This window comes from Euprymna scolopes, chromosome 45 (genome assembly GCF_053919585.1).
Source record: "Euprymna scolopes isolate OS-2025 chromosome 45, ASM5391958v1, whole genome shotgun sequence".
Lineage (NCBI taxonomy): Eukaryota > Metazoa > Mollusca > Cephalopoda > Sepiida > Sepiolidae > Euprymna > Euprymna scolopes.
The window spans coordinates 20,703,198-20,726,125 of NC_136526.1; the positions used below are offsets into that span (position 1 = coordinate 20,703,198).

The following is a 22,928-nucleotide window of genomic DNA, read 5'->3' on the forward strand; positions in this document are numbered from 1 at the left end:
TCTGTTAATTCAAATGTTCCTCGTTCTCTCAACGTACGTTTCCTGTAGCCTTTAATAGGCTTTCCATTTTCATCATAAGGATCGCTTCTGAAGAAGCACCTCATAATTACTGTGTTATCTCTTTTACTCCACTTCATTCTAGCAGTTGCAGGTTATTATTATTATTATTATTATTATTATTATTATTATTATTATCATTATTATTATTATTATTATTATTATTATTATTATTATTGTTGTTGTTGTTGTTAATACTGATGTTGCTGATGATGATATAAATAGAGTGCTATAAAAGCATATACTAAAAGTTTCTTTTTCACATAATAACTGGATATATGTATTTCTTTAAAACATAGTAAAATTTGATGTTTCTCTTGCTTGACATTATTTGTGATGTTATGAGGGGTGATGAAACAGACTTTTTGGAATCATCTATTAATAGCATGAATAATGTTTATTTATTTATGTGTGTGTATATATACTAATAAAACTTTCGAACGGATGCACTGAATTGAAAAATCCTTTTTTTTTCCTGAAAGGTATAAGTCTCTAGATTGTCCTTATCTATATATGATTTGTAACGAACAACGCCGAGTCACATAAAAAAACCCGAAATAAGAGTTTTTGGGCCGTTTTGTGCGATTGTCGAAAAAGTTACCTGGCCATGTCAATGGAATTTAGCACCGTCTGTATACAGTAGCGGTAACATCTTTCGCCATACGGACAGGATTTGTGGCACAATGGATAATGCATCTGCCTACGGATCAGAAGATTCCAGGTTCAAATCCTAGCAAATTCATAATAATTTTAATCATCATTTTATCCAACGTTTACTCATTATCTTTACCCTTAGTTAGGATATTTTTTTTTTTCAGCTATTTTGTTTTGTGCATATGGGAATTTCCCATACTCAGAGTTCACAAGGTAAGCTTTGATGGTAAGACGTGTTGAGTGTACTTGATGTTGAGTGTATTCGATTTTATGTTTGACTTGGCACTGTGTGTGTCGACGCAGCACAACCACTAGTTCAAAACATAATACAAAATAAAATATTCCATATCATCTTAGAAACGGTCATACACTAAATATTTGTTGTCTGAATTCTTGGAACTATTATAAATAATGTGCTAATTTTTTATCTTAACCTACTTATATATATATATATATTTCAGAATCCTGAGATGAATAGGAACACAAATTAATTAATCGTGTGGTATCGAGTCTTATGGAATACTTTTAGAGGTAATACTGTATTATGTGCGGTAACGTTACATAGACAGCAGTAGCTACAGTCAAATAGAGAGAGGAGCAGTAGGAGGTAGCAGGACTGGTGACGTCACACAGGGATAGTAAAGGAGTAAGACAGAGAAAGTGGAGTGGGAAAGACGTGACGACGTGAACAGCAGGGGCAGAGAGCAAATGACAGAAGTTTTCCACTAGCCTGTGACAGCTCTGTGGAAATTTGTTGTGTAAAATGAAAAGCCGAACAGGAAATAAATTACCATAACACTTGTCCGTGACGAAACGAAAATATATTTAAAAAATCATGTATAATTAAGTATTTTTATTTTTAAATAAGAAAGTCAAATTTTATTAGCAATAGAAGAGCGGCTGTCTTGTTTGACATTTTGAAAACGATCTAAAAAGAAGAAAGGGGGCTAAATCAATGATTAAAACTTGCGAGATTTACGTTCTAATGCTGATTAATAGAATAAAAATTATCTTCTCTATATAAATAAAATGAACTCATTTTTTCCCGTCTGATTTTGACCTTAATAGGATTAAAAATCAAGATATTTCATGCAAATATAATATGCACAAACGGCAGCACAATATCTGAGGTGTGTTATAGGCTTATTATTTCTCAAATTCCTCGATAATCTTAGATTTCTATACTTTTTCTGCTGAGAAGTCACGGCCAAAATCGGTTAAGATCAATGGAAGTGGTAAAATATTTTCTCTCTAATAAATTCCTCCTCCCCCTGCCACCACTTAACACCGTTTGGGGATCGTTCACAAGGAACAGTTGAGAAGAGAACACTGGTTTGGCTTCGTAGTTCTTTCATGTGGAGTTATTTAAAATCACTAAACTAAGCTGCAGTGCTCTGTGGCGTAGTGGTTAGCGTGCTGGACAATTCACATTATATTTTCACGTTCGCGCCGACCTACCGTAGTCGTTTTTTTTTTTTTTTTTTTTTTCCTAATCAACTGGAATGGACTTTTCTTGGTGGCCGAACTGTTAACGTTGCAGATGTTTTTTTGTTTGTTTTTTTCACACTTTATTTTCCTACTTTTACTCATGACTCCGGGTTTGATCCTTCCTACTTACCTACCATAACATCTTTTAAAACTCCCCCCCCCCGTCCCGGAAACAAACACTCGGGCAACGCCGGGTACCCCCGCTTGTTTTAAAATAAATAAAACTACTTTTGCGAAATTTCTAATCGACCTAATATTTTCGTTTCGTCAAGGGTCTGGGTAGATGCATCATACATATTTTTCTTTATTTTTGTCTTTTTAATATAGGGGGAACTCTGGAAAAAAAATCTGGTAGATGTCGACAGATAGATTTTTTTTTAAATATGTGGTTTTAAGCAAAAACAGCAGCATTACTTACTTGTCATGTCGCAAATATTAATTTATCCAAAAATGATAAAAATTCATCAAGTAGAACAAATTGTGTTTTTAGTAAAGAAAAAAGTCTATCTCTATAAGGCTAAAATATTGGTCGCCATTAAAGTGGCAAAAAGAGAGATAAGTATATCCCCTGCATTCGCAATCTTCAAAGTGTTCACATCTAGGAAAATTGCACCCATCCCCCCACCAATTTTCCATAAAAGTTACTTTTAACTACTAGCAGTTCATCCCGGCTTTGCTCGGGCCCTATGTACTGTTCATAACTTTATGTGCATATGTGTATACATATTAAAAAATTTAACTCATGTCTAGGTAGCCTACATCTAAAATTTCAAGTGTTTAGACCCAAAATTGGCAGAGTAGTTTGGTAGACTCTTCAAAGGTCGACTCTTTCAACTTTGCCCTCTTGGCAGCCAAATCTTTGGACCAAAACTGAGGAAAAAGCTTGCTATATGTCTAAATATACTTTATGTAAAATTTCAAATGTTTAGACCAAAAATTGACTGAGTAATTTGGTAGAGACCGCAAAGGTCAAATTCTAACTTTGACCCTAATTTTGAGATTTATTGTTTGGGCTCAAATCAAATGTAAAAGTTTGATCCATGTCCAAGTAACCTACATCTAAGATTTCAAGTGTTTAGACCCAAAATTGGCGGAGGAGTTTGGTAGAGTTTTCAAAGTTCAAATCGTTGAACTTTGACCCCCCTGGCCGAAAAATGATTAAAAAGATTTTCTCAAATCTCAATATGCCTTATGTCAAATCTCGAGTGTCTAGACTGAAAATTGACAGTTATTTGTTAGGGAAATGTTCACACACACACACACACACACACACGTACACACACACACACACACGTACACACGCACACACACACGCACACACACACACACACACATTTTCACTTTTAGATAGATAGATTCCCAAAATTACGAAAATTCATCAAGTAAAACAAATGCTATTATGTTTTTAGTTAAAAAAAAAAAAAAAAGTCTATCGCTATAAGGCTAAAATGCTGGTCGCCAATAAAGTGATGAAAAGGGAGATAAGTATGTCCCCCGTATTCGCAATCTTCAAGGCCTTCACATCTAGGGAAAATGCAATTTCCCTTCAATTTTCCGTCAAAATTAGTTTTAATACTTTAAATAATTTTCTACTCGATGAATTTTCGTAATTTTTGGATATATTACTATTTTCGACATGACAAGTAAGTACTGTTGATTTTGGTTTAGAACCACACATTTAAAAAGATGCATCTGTTAACAAGCACCAAAAACTTTTTCAGCACCAAGCGAACCCCTAGAATCAAAATGTGCCAATGTTTTTTTTTTCTTCTTTTTTGTTAATCTCAAGGCGAGACAAGAAGATGAAGTCAGTTTAACGTGATTCGTGTCTTTTTTTAATTTTTTTTTTAATTTTACTTCAGTAAGTTTTAGGAGATCAAGGGGTTAATCCCTTCTGGAGCTAACACTTGATTCTGTTATGATTTAAATTTATATCCGAGGGCTCTTTTAAGAATAGATACTGTTCCCTTTATGGTTTTTAGATCATTTTTTAGGTCCTGATATTTTGTTATCTTTTCCCGGTCAGCTCTGTTAAGGCCGAAATCATTTGGGACTGTGACATCAAGAATGAGCGCAGTTCTTTCAGCCTTGTTCCATGCGTGTGTAAATCCAGCTCCCTAAAGAGTTGGGGAACACAAATAGTCCGAAATAGACCAGCTTGTATTTCCCAGGAGGTGCGGGTGCGCCGAGGCAACTGACCAGCAATAATCCTACTTTCTTGAAGGAGGGGGTAGGACTGAACTCATCGATACTTCATTCCCATTCGAATAAAAAGGTCAGACCCCTTAGTAGATCTACCCCTATAATTAGAACGTGCCAAAGTTTACCAATCACTGGAAATTTTGTTAGCTTCTTATTCCCGCAAAGTCAGTTGAACCACGGCCCATTAGTTGCACATGAGGAATGGCATAAAATCGAGCTCTCCGAGATGGCATGCTGATCGTTTATAAAAATAGCCAAAGACGAACCTGTGGACTGTGGACATTGCTCGCTTCCAAAAAATTAACGTAATTTCAAAATTGTTTAACATGTGCCATCATTTTATCCAAATGACGACCAAAGTGTAGTAAGTATCCGTTCTCATACTACACTTCAATTTAAAATTTTTTTTTTTTTTTTTTTGCTTTCAGTTAGTGGAGGAGAAATCCTTGACGACTGAGGCAATTTTCATTTTTGCTCCTTTCTCCACGTTAAAAAAAAAAAAAACGACCCTGGTGTCTAACTCTGCCCTCGTGGGGAGGCAAGTAAATAGGAACATGTGCGATATTAAAGATTGGTTAAGTTACCTCCCTTGTCTTTCACCCACGGTCAAAAGAAAGACACCCTTTCGTTTCTATGGCAACCACCTTCACGCTCATCTCGTAGAATTATTTGAATACGAAGAGGGCATATAAAGATATGGAAGCGAAACGATTCAACCCAACGCCGCCCAAAAAGTAAGTATTTCTCGCTCGTGACCATAACAACAACAATATGTCGTCTACGCGTGATAACATTCTTTCGCTTTTTCTTAAACTAGATTTTTTTATTTGATTTAATATAATTCGACCGAAGCTTGACTTATTTAACTATTAATTTCATCAGGAAATAATACTAAAATTTGAGTTCATTTTTGCTGCATACAAAATAAAATCTAATTAAACTTAAACAATAATATTTGTTTAAATTAGCACCGTAAGAAATACACGTATTTTGTAAATAATTAATTACCGCGAGCAAAAAATTGCCCCCACTCCTCCGGGGATCGTATAGTTTTGCTAGTGTATATATAATGTAAGTGTTGAGTTTTCTAATGAAGAGCCAATTGTGATAATTTCCTGTTTACGTAAGTTACTCCCTCCAAAGGGGGAGATAATGCCTGGGAGGATTATGTAATGCCGACAAAACATCTCCCCGTTCAAAAAACAGGAAAAAGTAATAGCTGGGAGGTTTTGTGACAAAATAACATACAATACTCCACCTCCTTATAAATGAGGAGATAATGCCTGGGATAATACTATACTCCCCTCTCCACAAAAAAAAGGAGTGATGCTTGCGAGAATGCTATCATGACAACACCTCCACCCTCTTCCAAAAGAGAAGATGGTAATCCGAGGAGGGGGGGGGATAATCTCATAGCAACAGAATAGACACTTATCGTGTCTCCCTAAAAAAAAAGAGTTGGTAATGTCTGGAAGGATGGTCTCATGACTACACTATACCACCTCCTCCTGAATTAAGCATTGAAAGATTGTACATAAATAGAAACTAGCAGGACCTGTGGAAATTCCACAACGGCATCGTTTATATGTTGCTGGGCATTCTGTGAATGTTCAGCGTTAATGGAGACCCCCACGATATTATTGTAGCCCTTTTGTTAAAACTGTAAAAGTATTTACCTAAGTAATCTGGTTATTGTAGCGTCAGAATATATCTGGTTATTACGGTTTATCAAGAATATCCTTATAGGAATCTGGACGTTCAGTGCAAACAAACTTCCCGATATCGTTATACCATTTTTAGATAGACACAGATACTACCCTTGGATCCCAGTCAGAATACCAAGAAGGTATATTATAGTTTCATGTACAGCCCAAAAGCGACATCATTTTTTTTTAATTTAATTTTTTTTTTATATTGCATCTTTGGTAATCGGGAGATCCTGTTTATTTAAAAAGTAGGATAGGGCTATGACAACAGCATATTCTTTTCATTGTTTGGACTCTCGAGTAAAAATCCAACACAGACACAATCAATCAAGAACTACATCACTATATATATAAGATAAGAATCAAAACAAGGAAAAGAATATGCTGTTCTCATAGGGCGGGTGATAACATACTATGAATATTTAATTAACGTATCTATAAAATAATTTCATGTTCATAGTATTATATCACTTTCTATCCTCCTTTAATAAATAGGATTTTCTAATCAAATAATTTATAATCTGGAAACTGTGACACACATACGTACATATGTTAAAGGTACTATGGTATTAACATATAAATAATCTTATTTATAAAACTCACTATGTCTGTCTGTCTGTCTCCATTTTCTGTTTTTCAAATTACATCTCCCCTGAGACGCAAAGTCAAAAAGCGGTCAACTGATTGCATTGTTTGTGAACCGGTTTTTTTATAGGTTTTTAGCTGGTAAAAATAGCTGCTAAGGAGTCAAAATTGAATGAAATTAAAACTTTGCATGTTGCTGGTTGGTTGGTTGGTTGGTTGTTTTTGTTTTACGGCATATCAACCCTTTTCAGGTTATTTAATGCCGAATCCGGTGATTTTGAAGAAAATTTTTTTAATTGAATATATTTGTTTTTTGCAAGTCAGTTTCTATTTAACCCATAGTTGGGACCCTAACAGGTACTACCACTCCGGGTCAGAGTGGACCTGGGAGCAATGGCAATTAAAGGGTGGCTCCACACTCCCCAGAGCCCACAAGCTGGGGCCTCACCATCGGATATAGTTTAAGGTCATATCCAGGACCCCCATTGAGGGACTTTTACCCTCTGCAGGGGGCAGCCGGCATATTCTAATGCCCCACCGACAGGGCCATTTGCATGTTGTAGCAGAACTGAACAACACTGAGGTTACAAAACAATGTGCACAAGAACCATCGTCATTCGAACCCGGAATTCGTCGAGTACAAGGAAAAGAGAAGAAGGGAAGAAAGATATGCAAATCGTGGTACTGTCGCAATTAAAAGTTTGTATATAAGGACGTTTTTGTTTTTTGCGAAAGGGTCGGAATGTAATCATGATTTTGTGACGACGATGATGACAAGTTGAGAAATCAAGAGAAGATTGCTTTTCACATCGGAGTTATTTTTTTGTACGCATTAGTACAAGCAATGGATTTTTTTTTATTCGCCAAGTTAAAACATTAATTTCAACACTTCAAGCTATTCTGACCATTATCCTAATGAAAATACGATGAAGCAGCGACATGGTGAAGCCATCTACTGGCGAGGGAGATGTAGTAGCAAAAAAAAAAAAGTTAAGGTTGGTCATGAAATTCCAGAAGGTAAACCTGTTGCCATTGTACCTGCATTGGCCCTCTACTTAGAAATGAGCGAGATTGACCAACTATACATCGAACAGATAGAGACTCGATTAAAGGAGGCATTCATGGATGGTGCATTCACAGCCTACAAGAGTTAACCATGGTGAAATAGGTTGACGAGCAGGTGGACGTGGTTACGAACAATATCAGATGTTGGTTGGACTGGCTGGTTTTGAGGTAGTCGGACTAGAGCAATTTGCCAAACTGGCGTTTGTCACAGGATTCCTTGATGCCATATCTATTGTACTCAGGCAGGCACTAACAATTCAGACCCTAACCATGGGAGACTTAATAGCAAGAGCAAAAGTGTTGATGTCAACCAGGGACCAGAGCCTTCATGTGGTTGCAGCCGTGAATCCATCAAACTGTAAATCTGCTGTTCCTGGCGGAGATAGCCCAGGCACAGGAGTAAATTGCTTCAAATGCGGCTGCAAGGATCACATAGCAAGAAGTTGCTGAAGGCATGGAACATATTGTTACCGATGTGGCAAGATTGGACACTGGGCCCAGGACTGTTCGGGAAAGCGAACAAAGAAACAATGTATAAGTGCCAGCCTATTCCCCCACCAAGATATAAATGCCGCACTCTTGGAGATTGTCATCTACATTGATGGAATGCGGTGTTCAGCTTTACTTGACACAGGATGCTCACATACAATAATAGATGTGAATCGATGTCGATCCTGGAAGACAGCAAAAGTGGCATCGGAAAATTTTCCACGTGTGCAGCTATCTCCATCAGTGAACTGGACTTTACTGCTACATTTGACCATCAGGAACGAACATGGACAGCAGAATGGAAATGGACAGATAACCGCCCACCTGAGGGACTGTGTAATGGAGTGCCAGAATATCGAGTGGCTGCGGAGATTCGACCAGAGTATGATCAAGAACACCGGGCATGGATGGACAAGGGTTAGCTTGTACCATATTCAGAAGCTCCCAAGGGGTTAATTCCATGGCCATGATGAAGCAGAATAAGGCAAAAGTGTGACCAGTGATGAACTACCACGAACTGAACGATCATATAGATGCATTCATGGTGAATGCAGGGCCAAACGTATCATTACTTGACCTCCGGAGAGCATATCTCCAAGTACGAGTCCACAAGACACTGTGATGATATCTTTGTTGATATCTTTGTTGATGAAGACGTTGTGCCCGCTCCAAGAGTTCAGGAACATTTAGCTTGATTCGAACTTGAATGCATGGACCTGGAATGACCTAGGGAAGGCACGCGTGTGCTGGGACTAACAGTCTAAAGTAAGCACAGTGTCCTGTACTGGAAATGAGGGAACGCAATCCCAGAAATTCCCAATATCATTACACGATGGACTGTATTTTCCTTGTGTGAAAAGCTCGTAGGATACCTCTCAGTCTGGAACGATAAGGTGTCAGACTCACTACTTCGGGATGTGATGTGCAAAACGGTAGACGCAGTAAAACGGAACAATCCAGCTTGTGAGAACTGGTGTGTGGACAGCCAAGAACTGATTGTATGGGTCAATGCCAGCGCGCTAGCAACCGCAGTGGCATTAGAAAGAAATGGAACTGTGGTGGAGGATGCTTGTTGACTGTGACCTGAGAATGATGCACAGCATATTAATCTGGTTGAATTGGATGCCGTGTTGAAGGGAATTAACTTATCGCTCCAGTGGCAGACCAAGGTGTTGTACCTTTAGACCGACTCTGCATGTGTGCACAACTGCATATCAGAAACTCTCAGCAGGAAAGCATGAGTTCATACCACGGCTGCCAGTGAGATGCTCATTAGAAGACGACTGAATACCCTCAAAGGATTAGTGAGGGAATTTGAGCTCTCAGTAGACGTGACATTGGTTGCAGTCACATAAAACTGAAATTAACAGGAAATAGTGACCATACACTAAAGTTAATTTATAATGACTAGAAATTTTGGATGGATGAATAACACGTACAGAAGTTGACAAGTTGAAATGCAAAATGATCATTTCAACTTGATATTTCTATTAATTTGCGCATGCGTAAACTAATCATAGCTAAAAGTGGTTTAAGTTTATAACTTTCTTATCTATCTGTCAGGTTAGCTCAAACGGTAGTAAACACATCTGAAGCGTAAAATGAGGGCTAAATGTTTTGATAGTTCAAGTCTTTTTTTGTTTGTTTTTTTGTAAATTTTTTAAAAATTAGTACTAAATATTCACATGTCCAAAGACTGATTATTTGTCACATTTCAAAAATCAACTTTTTAATAATAAATATGAAATCTGCATGAATTAAAATATATTAAAACGATCTTTGGTATTTACGGCCTAGGTATTAAGATGCGATATCCACTCAGATGACCGTTTTGTGCATTTAATAATCTAAGTGAAAAAAAATGATTTTTGGCATCAGGCACTAAGGCTAGACTCTACATAGAAACATGTAGCTCATTTATGAATTTCTTTTTGGATTTATTTGTGAAATTCGACAACGCCTACAATCCGTGATTCCAATAGTATACAATGCTTATGTTTATGGATTCCTGGTCACAGCACCAAAGACTACACTGTAACATAGTGGACTGTTTTTTGCATATTCAGTCCTATGGATATTCTGCAAATTGCTCTGTATATATTTAAGCGTATTTCATGACTGGCAAGGTCGGGCGCCTGCTGCTAGTAATTAAAAAAATAGTAAAAAGAAAGAAAAATTGCAATTCAACAAATAAAGAACAAGTCAAGTGCAAACAGTGGGCCAATTCAACAATTTGAATATTAGGAGAGTCTTTTTCTTGTTCAACTCTAGGTAAAGGAAGAAAACTGTATCCCCCATCATCATAGCTATGTTTTCTTCATCAATAACCTGCTGTGTAGGTACACATGTATTAGTGACGATGTCTTATTCGCTTTTATTTTTTATAAGAAAATTACATTTCACAAATCATTTGGTGATGAGGATGAAAAAGAAACAAAAAAAAGAAAAACAGAGCTTTGAAAAAAGTGACCGAGCCCAGCAAACTCATCAGCCAAAGAGACATACTGATGGGTTAGAAGTATTTATGTTGAGGATGTACAAATGTAGAAACTTCATCCGAGCACATCCCATGGAAGTACTTGTAAACATCATCTAACAGCTTTTGTTATCCATGAAGAATGTACCTTATCATAATGAAAAAGGACTCTGCAATGCAGGGAAAGAATTTGCATTTAAAGCTTCTGTTTTACTAATAAATTTTCTTTTACGTTCACCTGGTGCAGTTTGAGTAGGTGTGTTCATACCAATCGGGGATACGTCTTCAACACACAGTTCGACATTCTAGTTTCTTCTAGCCTTGCTTTGTAGAACTGATTCCCAGGGATTATCTTCTCTTTAAAAAGAGGTTCGTTTATTGTTAATCATCTGGGTAATGCCAAAACGGCTGCTCAAACATTTTTGTTAGCCAGAGTGTATTAATCCTAGTGTGATACCTTTTCAAAAACACATTTGAGCTTGTATGTAACCTCTTCGAAAGGAGGTAAATAAAAAAATATTTGATGTTCATCCATTCATCCCTATGCTGCTTCTTTTAATTAATGTTTTATCTTTTTTTTTTATTCTAGAGCTGCTTCCCTCCAGCAAACTATTGATACAAAGCGCCCAAAGAGTGTACTTTGGCCAGAATTCACAGATATAGACTCTGAAAAATGGGTAATGTATTTAATTTACATTTTTTGGCAACTGTTTAATGATAGCCACCATAAAATTTTATGTCAACTGTTTAATGATAGCCATCATAAAATTTTATGTCAACTGTTTAATGATAGCCACCATAAAATTTTATGTCAACTGTTTAATGATAGCCATCATAAAATTTTATGGCAACTGTTTAATGATAGCCACCATAAAATTTTATGTCAACTGTTTAATGATAGCCATCATAAAATTTTATGGCAACTGTTTAATTATAGAGCAGGATTAAATATGGATATTATATGGAGATTTTTACAGAACAGGAGATTTTGTTAGTTTGGTCATATCAAAAGAATGAATGAGAGTGCTTAGGTTAGTAGATGTAGAATGGTTGAGCCAGCAGGGTCAGTTGATGAAACAAGGCCAAGGAAAACATGGGAGGAAGTGATAAGAACTGAGTTGAAAGAAAGAGGGCTAAATGAAGACCTGGCCAAAGATTGGTTAGTTTGAAAATCAATTCATACGAACAAAAGAAATGCAATTTTGAATTTTCGAGATGAGATGTGAATTCTCGTGTTATGTTGATTAATTATTCTCATCTTGGGTGTTATTTGCACAATGTTTCGGTCGCTGCAACCTGCGACCTTCTTCGGGTGTTGAAAACATGCTTCTTTTTCTCTACTAAGGAAAAGAGGGTTGGCTGCACATTACAAGAATTCGAACCGTGGGTTTGAGGGTGGGTCCGTAGATAATAAAGAAGGTTCAATCTTCAGGATTACAAAGATATTTTTAAAGGCTTCCTATGACCCAGTTTTTCGGGATATCTTGTTAATATTAGTGAAAAAAAAATTTTACGAAACAGGATCGATACCCATGCATGTTATTTTTTTTTTTTTTAAAAACACAATGCAGGGGAGGGGGGCGGCGCAACACCAAGGAAAAAAATGTTTGTTATTGTAAAGTTTCTTTCCTTGGGAAGGGCATATATCATGTTTTCTTTTTCTGTGATTTTGTAATTAGAGGCGTCCATATGCAACTTAGGTCTATGCTGGGTTAACTAATGATGTTATTATTATCTTTCATATGTGCTGCCTCTTTAAGTTTTCTGATCCGCCATCTTTCTTCTGTATCCAGTATTTCGGCGTGATCCCACATTGCGGAATGGCTACTCCCTTTCTTCCACACATGTTAAGCTACAGCTGATTTTTTTTTTTATTTCTCAGCATGTGACAGTTTTTTGGTGTACTTCTAGTTTTACAATGTGGGATGATGCCAACCCTCTTTTCCTTTGTAGAGAAAAAGAAGCAGGTTTTCAACACCCGAAGAAGGAAGAAGGTCGTAGCTTGCAGCGACCGAAACGTTGTTCTAATAACACCCAGGATGAGAATAATAGCTCGATTAATCAACATAACACAAGCATGTAAAACAAATATTGAACGCAATATAATGAGATAATATTACTCCCTTACAAATCTGTTTCCATACCAGAGTCACTTTAATACAAAAAAAAGCTCAGGACAACCTCAACTTGTTTTCATATCAGCTTAACAATACTTATTGGAATATTTTGAAATGAGTAATTTGCATATTTTATATAATTATTTGTGGACTATTACCCTCATCTTTATAAAGACAGCTATAAAAAGATGAGGATAAAAGTCTGCAAATAATTAAATAAAATTACCAGTACTTATAAAAATCTTTTTCAGATTCTTTTTTAGATAAGGAATGATAATACATATTATTAGAGTCATTCAAATTACTATTCTCATCTTAGTTGTTATTTTCATAATTATTTTCCCAATATAACCCCCGACCTTCTTCCCGTTCATCTTTTTGAACTTAAGAATTCACAGGGGTAGGTTGTTCTTATTCCATTAGCCATGAACGGGTACAAGTATTAATTATTATGTTATTCCTAGTAATTATCGCCTATAGTAAGGCTTGAACCTTCAAATTCAAAGCACTGACACTTAAAAATGACTGACCTTAATCATTATGTCATGGGTCCATGTGGACAATTCTGGTATGAATTGGAGGGAGCGCAAAGGTTAAAGACGTTGATTAGCAATCAGTTCTAACCCATTAAATTTATATAGTTACACATCATTTTTTAAGTATATTTCTGTCAGATAATATTTTACAATAATGATTTTTATCTTTTTTTTTTAATTTAAGGATGCTTCAAACAAAGGAAAGGATTTTGGGAAAATAAAATCACCAGTTGTGAGTATTGTTCATTTTATAGAAACAAATAAATTATGAGAAAGATGTTGTACTTTGCTTGAAGCATTGTGCATAAGAGATTGAATTTTGAAGGCGATGGTAATGCAGTCTTCTAGAAGAACACTGTTGAATATGAGACAAGTGTGAAACCGAACAAATGACAATATTGAAGAATTCAATAATTTTCAAGTAAATATTTAGTTTACCAATTTCATGTGTCCAACCAGAATAGTACAAAAAGTGTATGTGTCTTTCAGTTTACAAAATGGCGGTCACTGCATCAGCAAGATGGAGATCACTGTCATCTGACGGTTGGAGAATGTTTGCCTTGAGTAAGGTTCGCCATAAAATATGTTTTCTCGTGCACAGTAGCCGTCATATCAATGTCAAACCTAGATAGGCCCCAGTCGATGAACGTTGGGTATAATCCACCACAATGGTGAGAATTTTCTAACACTCATCGACTGCAGGCCATCTAGGTTTGCAATATGGTCGGCACTGTGCTGACAAAGTGCGACTAGTGTCCTCTGACTGTTGGAGGATGTTTTTCTTGAGCAAGGCCTGCCGAAATAGCTTGTAGTTTGCTTCTGCAATGAACAACTGCCACTTCTTTCTTTTTCCTTCTTCATGTTGCCTGAAGTAAATAATGTGTCACGTCTCAACAAAGTATGCATGGCTTGCCTTTTTCAAATCAACTTTCCTGTTCTTTAAACGGATTGTTTGTATGCAGCCCAAGATCATCTAATTTGCGCACAAACCCAGGAGTTAGTTTGAAGAAGGCAAGTCATGCATACATACTTTGTTGAGGCGTGACGGATTATTTACTTGAGCCAACATGAAAAAAAGAAAAAAGAGAACTAAAAAGAAAACTACAATTGTTCATTGTTGAAGAAAACCACAGTGTCATATTCTTTAAGTTTTTTAGGTAAACCTCTTTTTCAAAAAGAAATAATTACTCAATCGGAATATGTTTTCACATGAAAATTAGAAAATTATTCCTGGGTCAACAGATTATGTTAGTAAATAAATATTTTATATTTCTAACCTTCAAAATTAATTGGAATCAAGAATTAGGAAAATCAGAATTTTTTGAGATATCAGAATCAGTATCAGAATAAATAAAAAGAGCTTATTTTCCAATGCCAAAAACGATTCTTTTAATTGTTGTTTTTTTTAACTATTTCTTTTATTTTTTAACTATTACTCGTACTAATGATAAAATGATAAATATTTATTTATTTTAAACTATAAGTTAAACTAAAATTTACAGATTAACCTCCCCTCCTCCCCACCAAAAGTGCGTTACCACATTTGTGAATATATATATATATATATATATATATATATATATATATATATATATATATATATGATGGACTCTCCGTCGATTTTCGACGTATGAGACTCCGACAATTGACCTGAAGGTCTAGAACTCAGCGTGTCGACATTCACTTAGACGTATGTGGCACTTTAGTCCTGCTAGAGACTTGCAATGGCGACCGCAGTGGTGACAGACATATAAATGCGAGAACTTAGCTCCACACTGCTCAGTATTATTTTTTGACTTGACTCTCGCTTCTTTTAGTTTTTCGATGCAAAACGCCGAGAACTCCTTGATTTTTCTCTCACACATTTCTATCCACTTCCTTCTGTCTTTTGCAGTTAGCTCAATGTTGTTATATTCAATATTTAGAACCTGCAAATTAGACTTTATTTTGTCTTTGTAACGCAACCATGGTCGTCCCACGTTTCGACGGCCTCTGTCTAATTGGCCATACAGGAGTTGCTTCGGTATCCTATCATCATCCATTCGCATCACATGACCCGCCCATCGAAGCTGCGACTGGATTAAGAAGCTTTCGATGTTGCTGATTTTACAAAGTGTGAATAATTTCGCATTTGATATTTTGTCTTTCAAAATATATATATATATATATATATTACCGTCATTGGATACTTTACCTTTCACCAGACTATCCCACGTGAAATCACCTTTTTCTTAACGATATTCCCTATGCTTCACTTTTTGTTATCAAGTAAGATCTTTGACTTACTTGCAGTTTCATCAAATACTTTTGTATGCAAAATCCGATACCGCATTTCGCTAATTCCTACCCTCTGATGAGAAGGAAAGTATTTCTTCGAAACTCCGCAGATTAAGGACTATCCACTTATCTAGTGTTTCCTTTTCAGATTAAATATGTTTTCAATTCATTTCAAAGTGTTTTTTAAACATGTTTTATTAACTGTTTGCTCGTATTATAAGCTCTATCTCCTATTTGGTTTTATGGAGCTTTTACATCTGGCTGAGATAACTTTATAAATATTAATTCTTTAATATTTATAATATAAATTAATTTTACCATCTTGGATCATTTTGGTAAATTTAATTGTAATTTTTATTTTTATTATATATATATATATATATATATAAATATATATATAAATATATATATATAAATATATATACATAAATATATATATATAAATATATATATATAAATATATATATATATAAATATATATATATATAAATATATATATAAATATATATATATATAAATATATATATATATATATATATAAATATATATATATATAAATATATATATATATATAAATATATATATATAAATATATATATATAAATATATATATATATATATATATATATATATATATATATATATATATATATATATACTACAGGGATTTTTATGCTAATCTAAAAGTAATACAAAAATAAAACAACTCTAAGTATTTAAAGATTTAAAAAGAACTGTAATCAGAATCGAATATTGTATCAGAATCTGGAATATAGAACTGAATCGGCAATTGTATTGGAATTAAGAAAAATATAGGAATCGTGCCATCACTAATACATATATACGTAAATTTTAATTTTAATTGATACTATCCCTTAGTGTGATCGTCCATTGATACCTTTGGTTTCACAGAAACTTCAACATTAAGCTATCAGTGCTACTCGACGTTGCCTGGTGTTATAAACAACAAACCAGAACTGGTTAAAAAATGCGTGTAACATCTTTGAAAAATTATCTCTCTATACTCTTCTATTTACTCCTTTCTCTATCTTACTTCCCCTTCATTCTTTTCCTCCATCCAACCCATTTCCACTTTCTTGTTTTAACATGAAGCTAGGTGCTCGCTGGGCAAAACAACAAACAGCTCACTTAAAATTAATTTTTCAAAAACATTAATAAGAAAACAAATATTTAGAAAAATTAATTAAAAACAAATAATCAGACTTGGCTTGTTATAAGAGGTGTAAATTTATTTTCCCTGGTGTATCACACTCGTGTTTATTTTGAGTTCGAAAAAAAAGAAGAAGAAATCCTTCCCGACTGGTCAAATGTTTTTGGCGTTAAGTTGGAAAGAAACGATAAATTAATTTTCTTTAGAAAAGCCGTTCGGGTAAGGAGCGGAGTGAATAGATAAGAAGAATGTTTTTCTTTTTTGTGTGTGGTTTCACCATTGAAACCGGCACAGGGTGTGTCACGCATGAGCGACAGAGTGTGGCAGTAACGCGTCTTACTCCTCTGGTGTTCACGAGCAAAAAGAGAGCGAGAGACTCCTTGAATTTAGCGCCACGGCTTTTTTTTGTCTTTTTTTGGAGCTCTCCGGAAACGGTAAATGTTCAATGTCACTGTCAAAATTAGTTCCGGGGTAGACGCTACAAACATATAAATTTACATGACCTTTATTGTTTCCCCACATCAACACCATAATAAAATAATAAAACACATTTTTATGTGTTCTCCGTTAATGTTATGTTTTTAATCTTTCTCCTCTTTCCCTCGAAACTATCGTGGAACTTCAATTTGTTTTAATGTGTTTTGTTAGTAAGTTGAGTTACTTATCTTCTCTCCTCCCCCTCGACACTATAATAAAGCAGATACTTGTTTAAATTTATTCCCAAGCAACTCCAAGTTTCTTGTCTTCTTCTTCTTCTTCTTCTTCTTCTTCTTCTTCCCCTAAGTTGTATAATGAAACACATATTTGTTTTAAATAATTTTCATAGCAAAGCAAAGCAGAGGGTTTTTTGTTTTGTTTTTATCTTCCCTGCTCCCTGATAACGTTTTATATTTATTCTTGTCTCTTATCCCTCAATAAAATAATAAAATTTATATCTGTTTTAATGCATTGCTGGAAAATACTGATTTTTTTTTTTTTTTGCCTTCACCCTCCTCCTCAACATTCCAATGAAACAGATACTGGTTTATATTTTTTCGCGGGAGATACTGAGTTTCTTGTTTAATTCTTCTCTACCTTAATAATATAATAAAACTTATATTTTTAAAAATGTTGAGCTTCTTGTATGAAAAAAATATATGTCTTGTCAGGGTAAGCAAATAGAGAGGCAGAGAGATGTGCATGTACAATGTATGAGTAAACATGGCTTACTATATTAATGTTTTGGGAGTCTATACGACTGCTACCAGGGAAATCCATGCAAAGATAGCTGTTCTATGTATCTTGTCTGATTGTGTTTAGGATAGAGATAGGCTGAAAAAAACTGCACCCTGAGAGTCTGTCGGACAGCATCCAATGCCTTGGCCAGCCAAGCCAGAAAGAGAAAGAGATCCAGTTTTGTAAATTAGTATGTTAGTGAAATAATATCTATTTTTTGTTCTGAAAACGAGTAGTGCTTTCCATCGTTTGCTAGTAAAGACTCAGGAGAGATAGCTGGGATATAGTTAAGGAAGATGCCTTCATGATAATGCTGAGCCACTGAAGTAACCTTATATACTGGAAAAAATAATTCTTCACTTAACTTTAAAACATATTACTCCTGACTAATATATTATCAAATAATCCATCTATTATATAAAGGGCAGTAGTCTGTATGTCCGTGTTTTACAAAAAAATTAGATAAATACTGAACGAACCACTACAAAGTTGGTATTGTCTTGACTGGCATTGTCCTACATGTATAATATTCCATTTTATTTTAAATATTCATTCTGTGATGACCAACCGGGCTGGGTTTTGTCATGGGGTCGACTTTTCAATCATTTCCAATGTTGTCCATTATATTAAAGAGAGGTGGATAACTTAGATTATTATTATTTCAACAAAATCATGAATTGAGCAGAGGTGGAAGTAGGAGAGGGGGAAATGAAGAAAGATAGATAGAAAGAGATGTTTTAATATAAAGATATCGCACACACATTTTAACCTCTTCTATTTTGTTTTTAGTTGGCCGGGCAATGCTGGGTAGCCCTGATAGTCTTTAAATATAAAATATTTGCGTCCAGAGGATGCTGTGATTTCGTTTTATTATCAATGTTGTTCAATATATTTGAAGACACCACATTTCGAAGACCCAGATGGAAAGATTGAAATGCCTCCATCCATAACTGTTGATATGTGGAAAAGACCCAATGAAATGTCCGTAAAAGAGGTAAGTGTAGTTAGGCAGCAAACCATCTTTTAGACATGTTTTAATTTTTTGTTTCAATAAATCTTTTTATCATACGTGTTGGTGCTGGTGAGATAGCAGTTGTTAAATGTGGACTGAGTAAATTCAAGTAACTTTCAGCCTTGAGACACAATGAGCCTTTAATTAAAATAACAAAACAAAAAAACAATGAGCCTTTAATTAAAACAACAAAACAAAAAAGCAATGAGCCTTTAATTAAAACAACAAAACAAAAAAACAATGAGCCTTTAATTAAAACAACAAAACAAAAAAGCAATGAGCCTTTAATTAAAACAACAAAACAAAAAAACAATGAGCCTTTAATTAAAACAACAAAACAAAAAAACAATGAGCCTTTAATTAAAACAACAAAACAAAAAAACAATGAGCCTTTAATTAAAACAACAAAACAAAAAAACAATGAGCCTTTAATTAAAACAACAAAACAAAAAAACAATGAGCCTTTAATTAAAACAACAAAACAAAAAAACAATGAGCCTTTAATTAAAACAACAAAACAAAAAAACAATGAGCCTTTAATTAAAACAACAAAACAAAAAAACAATGAGCCTTTAATTAAAAAAAAAAAAAAACAATCAGAAAAATGTAAATTCAAGCATTTCTATTTTAATGCATTTTTCCATCTTTATTTACAAACAAGATGGCGACTGCTTGTTTTTGGAAAGAAGCACAAACATGTTGTCACTAAGAAAATATCAAAATAAATTATCAAATATTGATATTTGTCAAGCTGTTTTTTTTTTTTAAGTAGGAGTCATTATTTGTCAAGGCCAGGAGGCCACTCGAGGATAAGGGTAAATAAGTGTACAATAGTCAATGGGACAATATCATAGTAATCGTTAGTAGTGGAAATTTGGTAAATTGGATTACTTAAGGGGACTGCTCATCAAGAATTTGTTTATGTTGGACTTGAAGATGACTAAAGCAGGCAAATGGAACAACGTTCGACTGGCGTGCAGTTCTAAGAAAGAAGCTTTTTTCATGGAATCTACGTTGAGGTTTAGACACAGATAAAGTGTGGGGAAAATTATTAATAGTGGTTTCAGCTAGACGAGTGTTTTTTTGTGAAAGTTTGGCGAGAGAGGACTATAGATTGGAGCTCAGACGAGCACTTGCCATGAAAATAATGATAAAGTAGAGACAGACTCGCAACGTCTCTTCTATGGGAAAGAGATTGCGGGGAAGAGAAAAGGGCATCCCCACTAGGCTATGAAGTCTATTTTGAACTCTGTCAAGGCAGGATAAGTTTTTCTAGCAGCTCCTGCCCAGATGTGGCAACAGTATTCCATCCTTGGAAGTACCTGGCTCTTATATAGATTATATATATTATTATGTTGGAAAGGAAATGGTTTTAATGATTTTTAACTGATAAAGAACGACTATAAAGGGAGGTAATTTGTTTCTCATTAATTAATGTTCGCTTTTATATAGGTAGAGAATTGTAGTGTAAAATGAATAACAAAGTACAGTAAAAAATTTGGAACTTCCTCTAAAGTTGAACTTCCTCTCATTTGGACTTCTTCTAAACCTGGACTTTCTCTAAACTTGAACTGTCTTGTCATTGAAATTGTATTAGCATATTTGATGTGGAGTTGCAGTAAAATTGTTTACATGGTTTAGTCAGATATTGCGCAGAAATGTTAATATTGGTACTATGTAATTAATGTAGGTTAGCTATTGATAATTAATTTACACTAACTGTAATTTTTTTTTTCAGATTGCTATATTAAAAATAGTGTAAAACAACCCATCACAATGGCTTGCTTGCAATCAAGTTTGAGCAAGCACATTAACAAAAACATGGGGTAAATTATGCTCACCGCCAAAGGCTTCTGAACTTAAAGAATCAGAGAATGCATCTGATCTAGAAAAAAATCTTGAAACCAAAACGGTTACCGATCAACCACACTGTTATTAAATCACTTAATGCAAATGATGTTGAAATGTGGGTGCAACAAGATGAGGAAACTACTGATCAATATCCTGAAGGCAGTAATCATGATGAAAATAGCGACAGCTCCCATTCGCTTGACCCTAATGTAAATAACCAAGAGCACTCTGATGAAGCAATATCATGGGATGATGCAGAAAAATCTATGGAGACGGTTATAAAATTTCTAGAAAAAAGTCCTTACTTTAGTGACAACTATGTTTTGCAAGCAATGTTACTCCGAAGAGATATAATCATAAAGAAGCTACAGAACCAAGAAATTGTAGATTTTCATGATCGCTTACAGAATACAATGGCAGCGCCCGAGAGCTCAATCGATGAAAATAGAAACTGCAATGAGACTCATTCAATGAATAAATAAAAAAGCTGTATTTTACATAAATGTATGATTTCTGCATATGATAACTTAGGTAATAAATAGCTAACAAGTAAGAGTAGATTTAATTTATTTTCAATGTTTTTGTTCCTGGTAATAATATTTAACAATTCTTACTTGCAATATATCGTAAACTCAACTTAATATATACTTCAAATATCATATAGCAATGAATTTCATTTTCTATTTCTTAATTCTTAGAAAATTAAAGTTAACTGCAGCACATTTTATTATCACGAAATTTGAACAGCATCCTCTAATTTGAACAAAGCGGATGTTCAAATTATAGGAGTTATACTATAAATTAAATTTCCTGTTATATTTTACTAGTGGGGGTGCCCGGCATAACCTGGGTGTTTGGAGGTGTGTGTGTTGGGGAGGTAGATCAAAACAAAATGAGCGAAGTAATAACCCAGTTTAAAATTAAAAAAAAAAAACGTTGCCCGGGTGTTTGGAGGTGTAAAAGAAAAAAAAAAGTTTTGGTAGGGATGTAGGCTCAACATGGAGCCTTGAGGTTAAGGCAGAAAAAACAGTCTGACATGTTATCCTGACGCTAAAGAGACAGAGAACTGAAAACCGACGAAATTAAACGTTTAAAAAAACAGCTGATGGTTAAACTAACGTCAACGTTTTATAGGTCAAACATCATATTAGTAGTAGTAGTAGTAGTAGTAGTAGTAGAAAAGAAAAATGAAGGAACGATTTTTTTGCTACCCCTCCCTGTAGAAAAGCGACCCATTGAGGGTGAAAGAATTAATGATTTTAACCAATTTTTCAATATTTGTCGTCCGAAGGTTTGGGCTTCAAAATGATACCAATCTGGCGAAAATCCGTAGCCTGTGTGGAAAGGTTTTGCGAGACATACAAACACACACACACATACACACATACTAATACACATTTTGCCTTTTATATATATACTAGCGGGGGTTACCCGAAGTTGCCCGGGTGTTTTTGGATGTGTGTGGTCGGTAGGGGTAGGGGGTGTTAATGAAAAAGCAAAGTAAAAAAAAAAAGAAAAACGAACATTAAAAAATCTGAAAACACGTGAAAAATGGCTTAAATAACCCTGCTTCAATATTAAAATTTAAAAAACAAAAAAGACATCTCACACCACGATTCGAACCCAAAACCTTTAGATAATGAGGCCGCGCTCTAAGCAACTGAGCTAAGACAACGTCACCGAAATTGTGTCGGTTTTTCAAATATTTAAACTAAATCAGGTTATGACGTCGTATGATGCATGCGTAGAACCGAACTCGTCATGAGAGGACGGTTTTTGCTGCCCCCCCCCGTAGAAACCTGCTGATTTCAGGGTGAAGAAATTAACGTTTCTGGTCAATTGTTCGATATTTGTTGGGCGAAGGTTGGAAGTTTAAAATGATACCGATCCGGTAAAAATCTGTGACCCGTGTCGAAAGTTTTTGCGAGATATACAAACATACACACATTTTCGCTTTTATATATATAGATAGATCAAACAATTTTTGTAATACTTGTAAGCATTGATACACAAAAAGTGCATTTAAA

General features: G+C 34.8%; 1 protein-coding gene across 1 annotated transcript in view; it reads left to right on the forward strand.

The window, feature by feature from the left end:
• The first annotated feature begins 5,013 nt into the window (after window positions 1–5,013).
• LOC145269057 (androglobin-like) overlaps window positions 5,014–22,928 on the forward strand; it is a 245,402-nt gene continuing 227,487 nt past the window's right edge. The window contains exons 1-4 of the mRNA XM_080124658.1: window positions 5,014–5,135; window positions 11,312–11,399; window positions 13,560–13,607; window positions 18,937–19,032. Coding sequence (XP_079980784.1) covers window positions 5,098–5,135; window positions 11,312–11,399; window positions 13,560–13,607; window positions 18,937–19,032 — 270 coding nt within the window. The 5' untranslated portion in view covers window positions 5,014–5,097. The remainder of the gene's footprint in view (window positions 5,136–11,311; window positions 11,400–13,559; window positions 13,608–18,936; window positions 19,033–22,928) is intronic.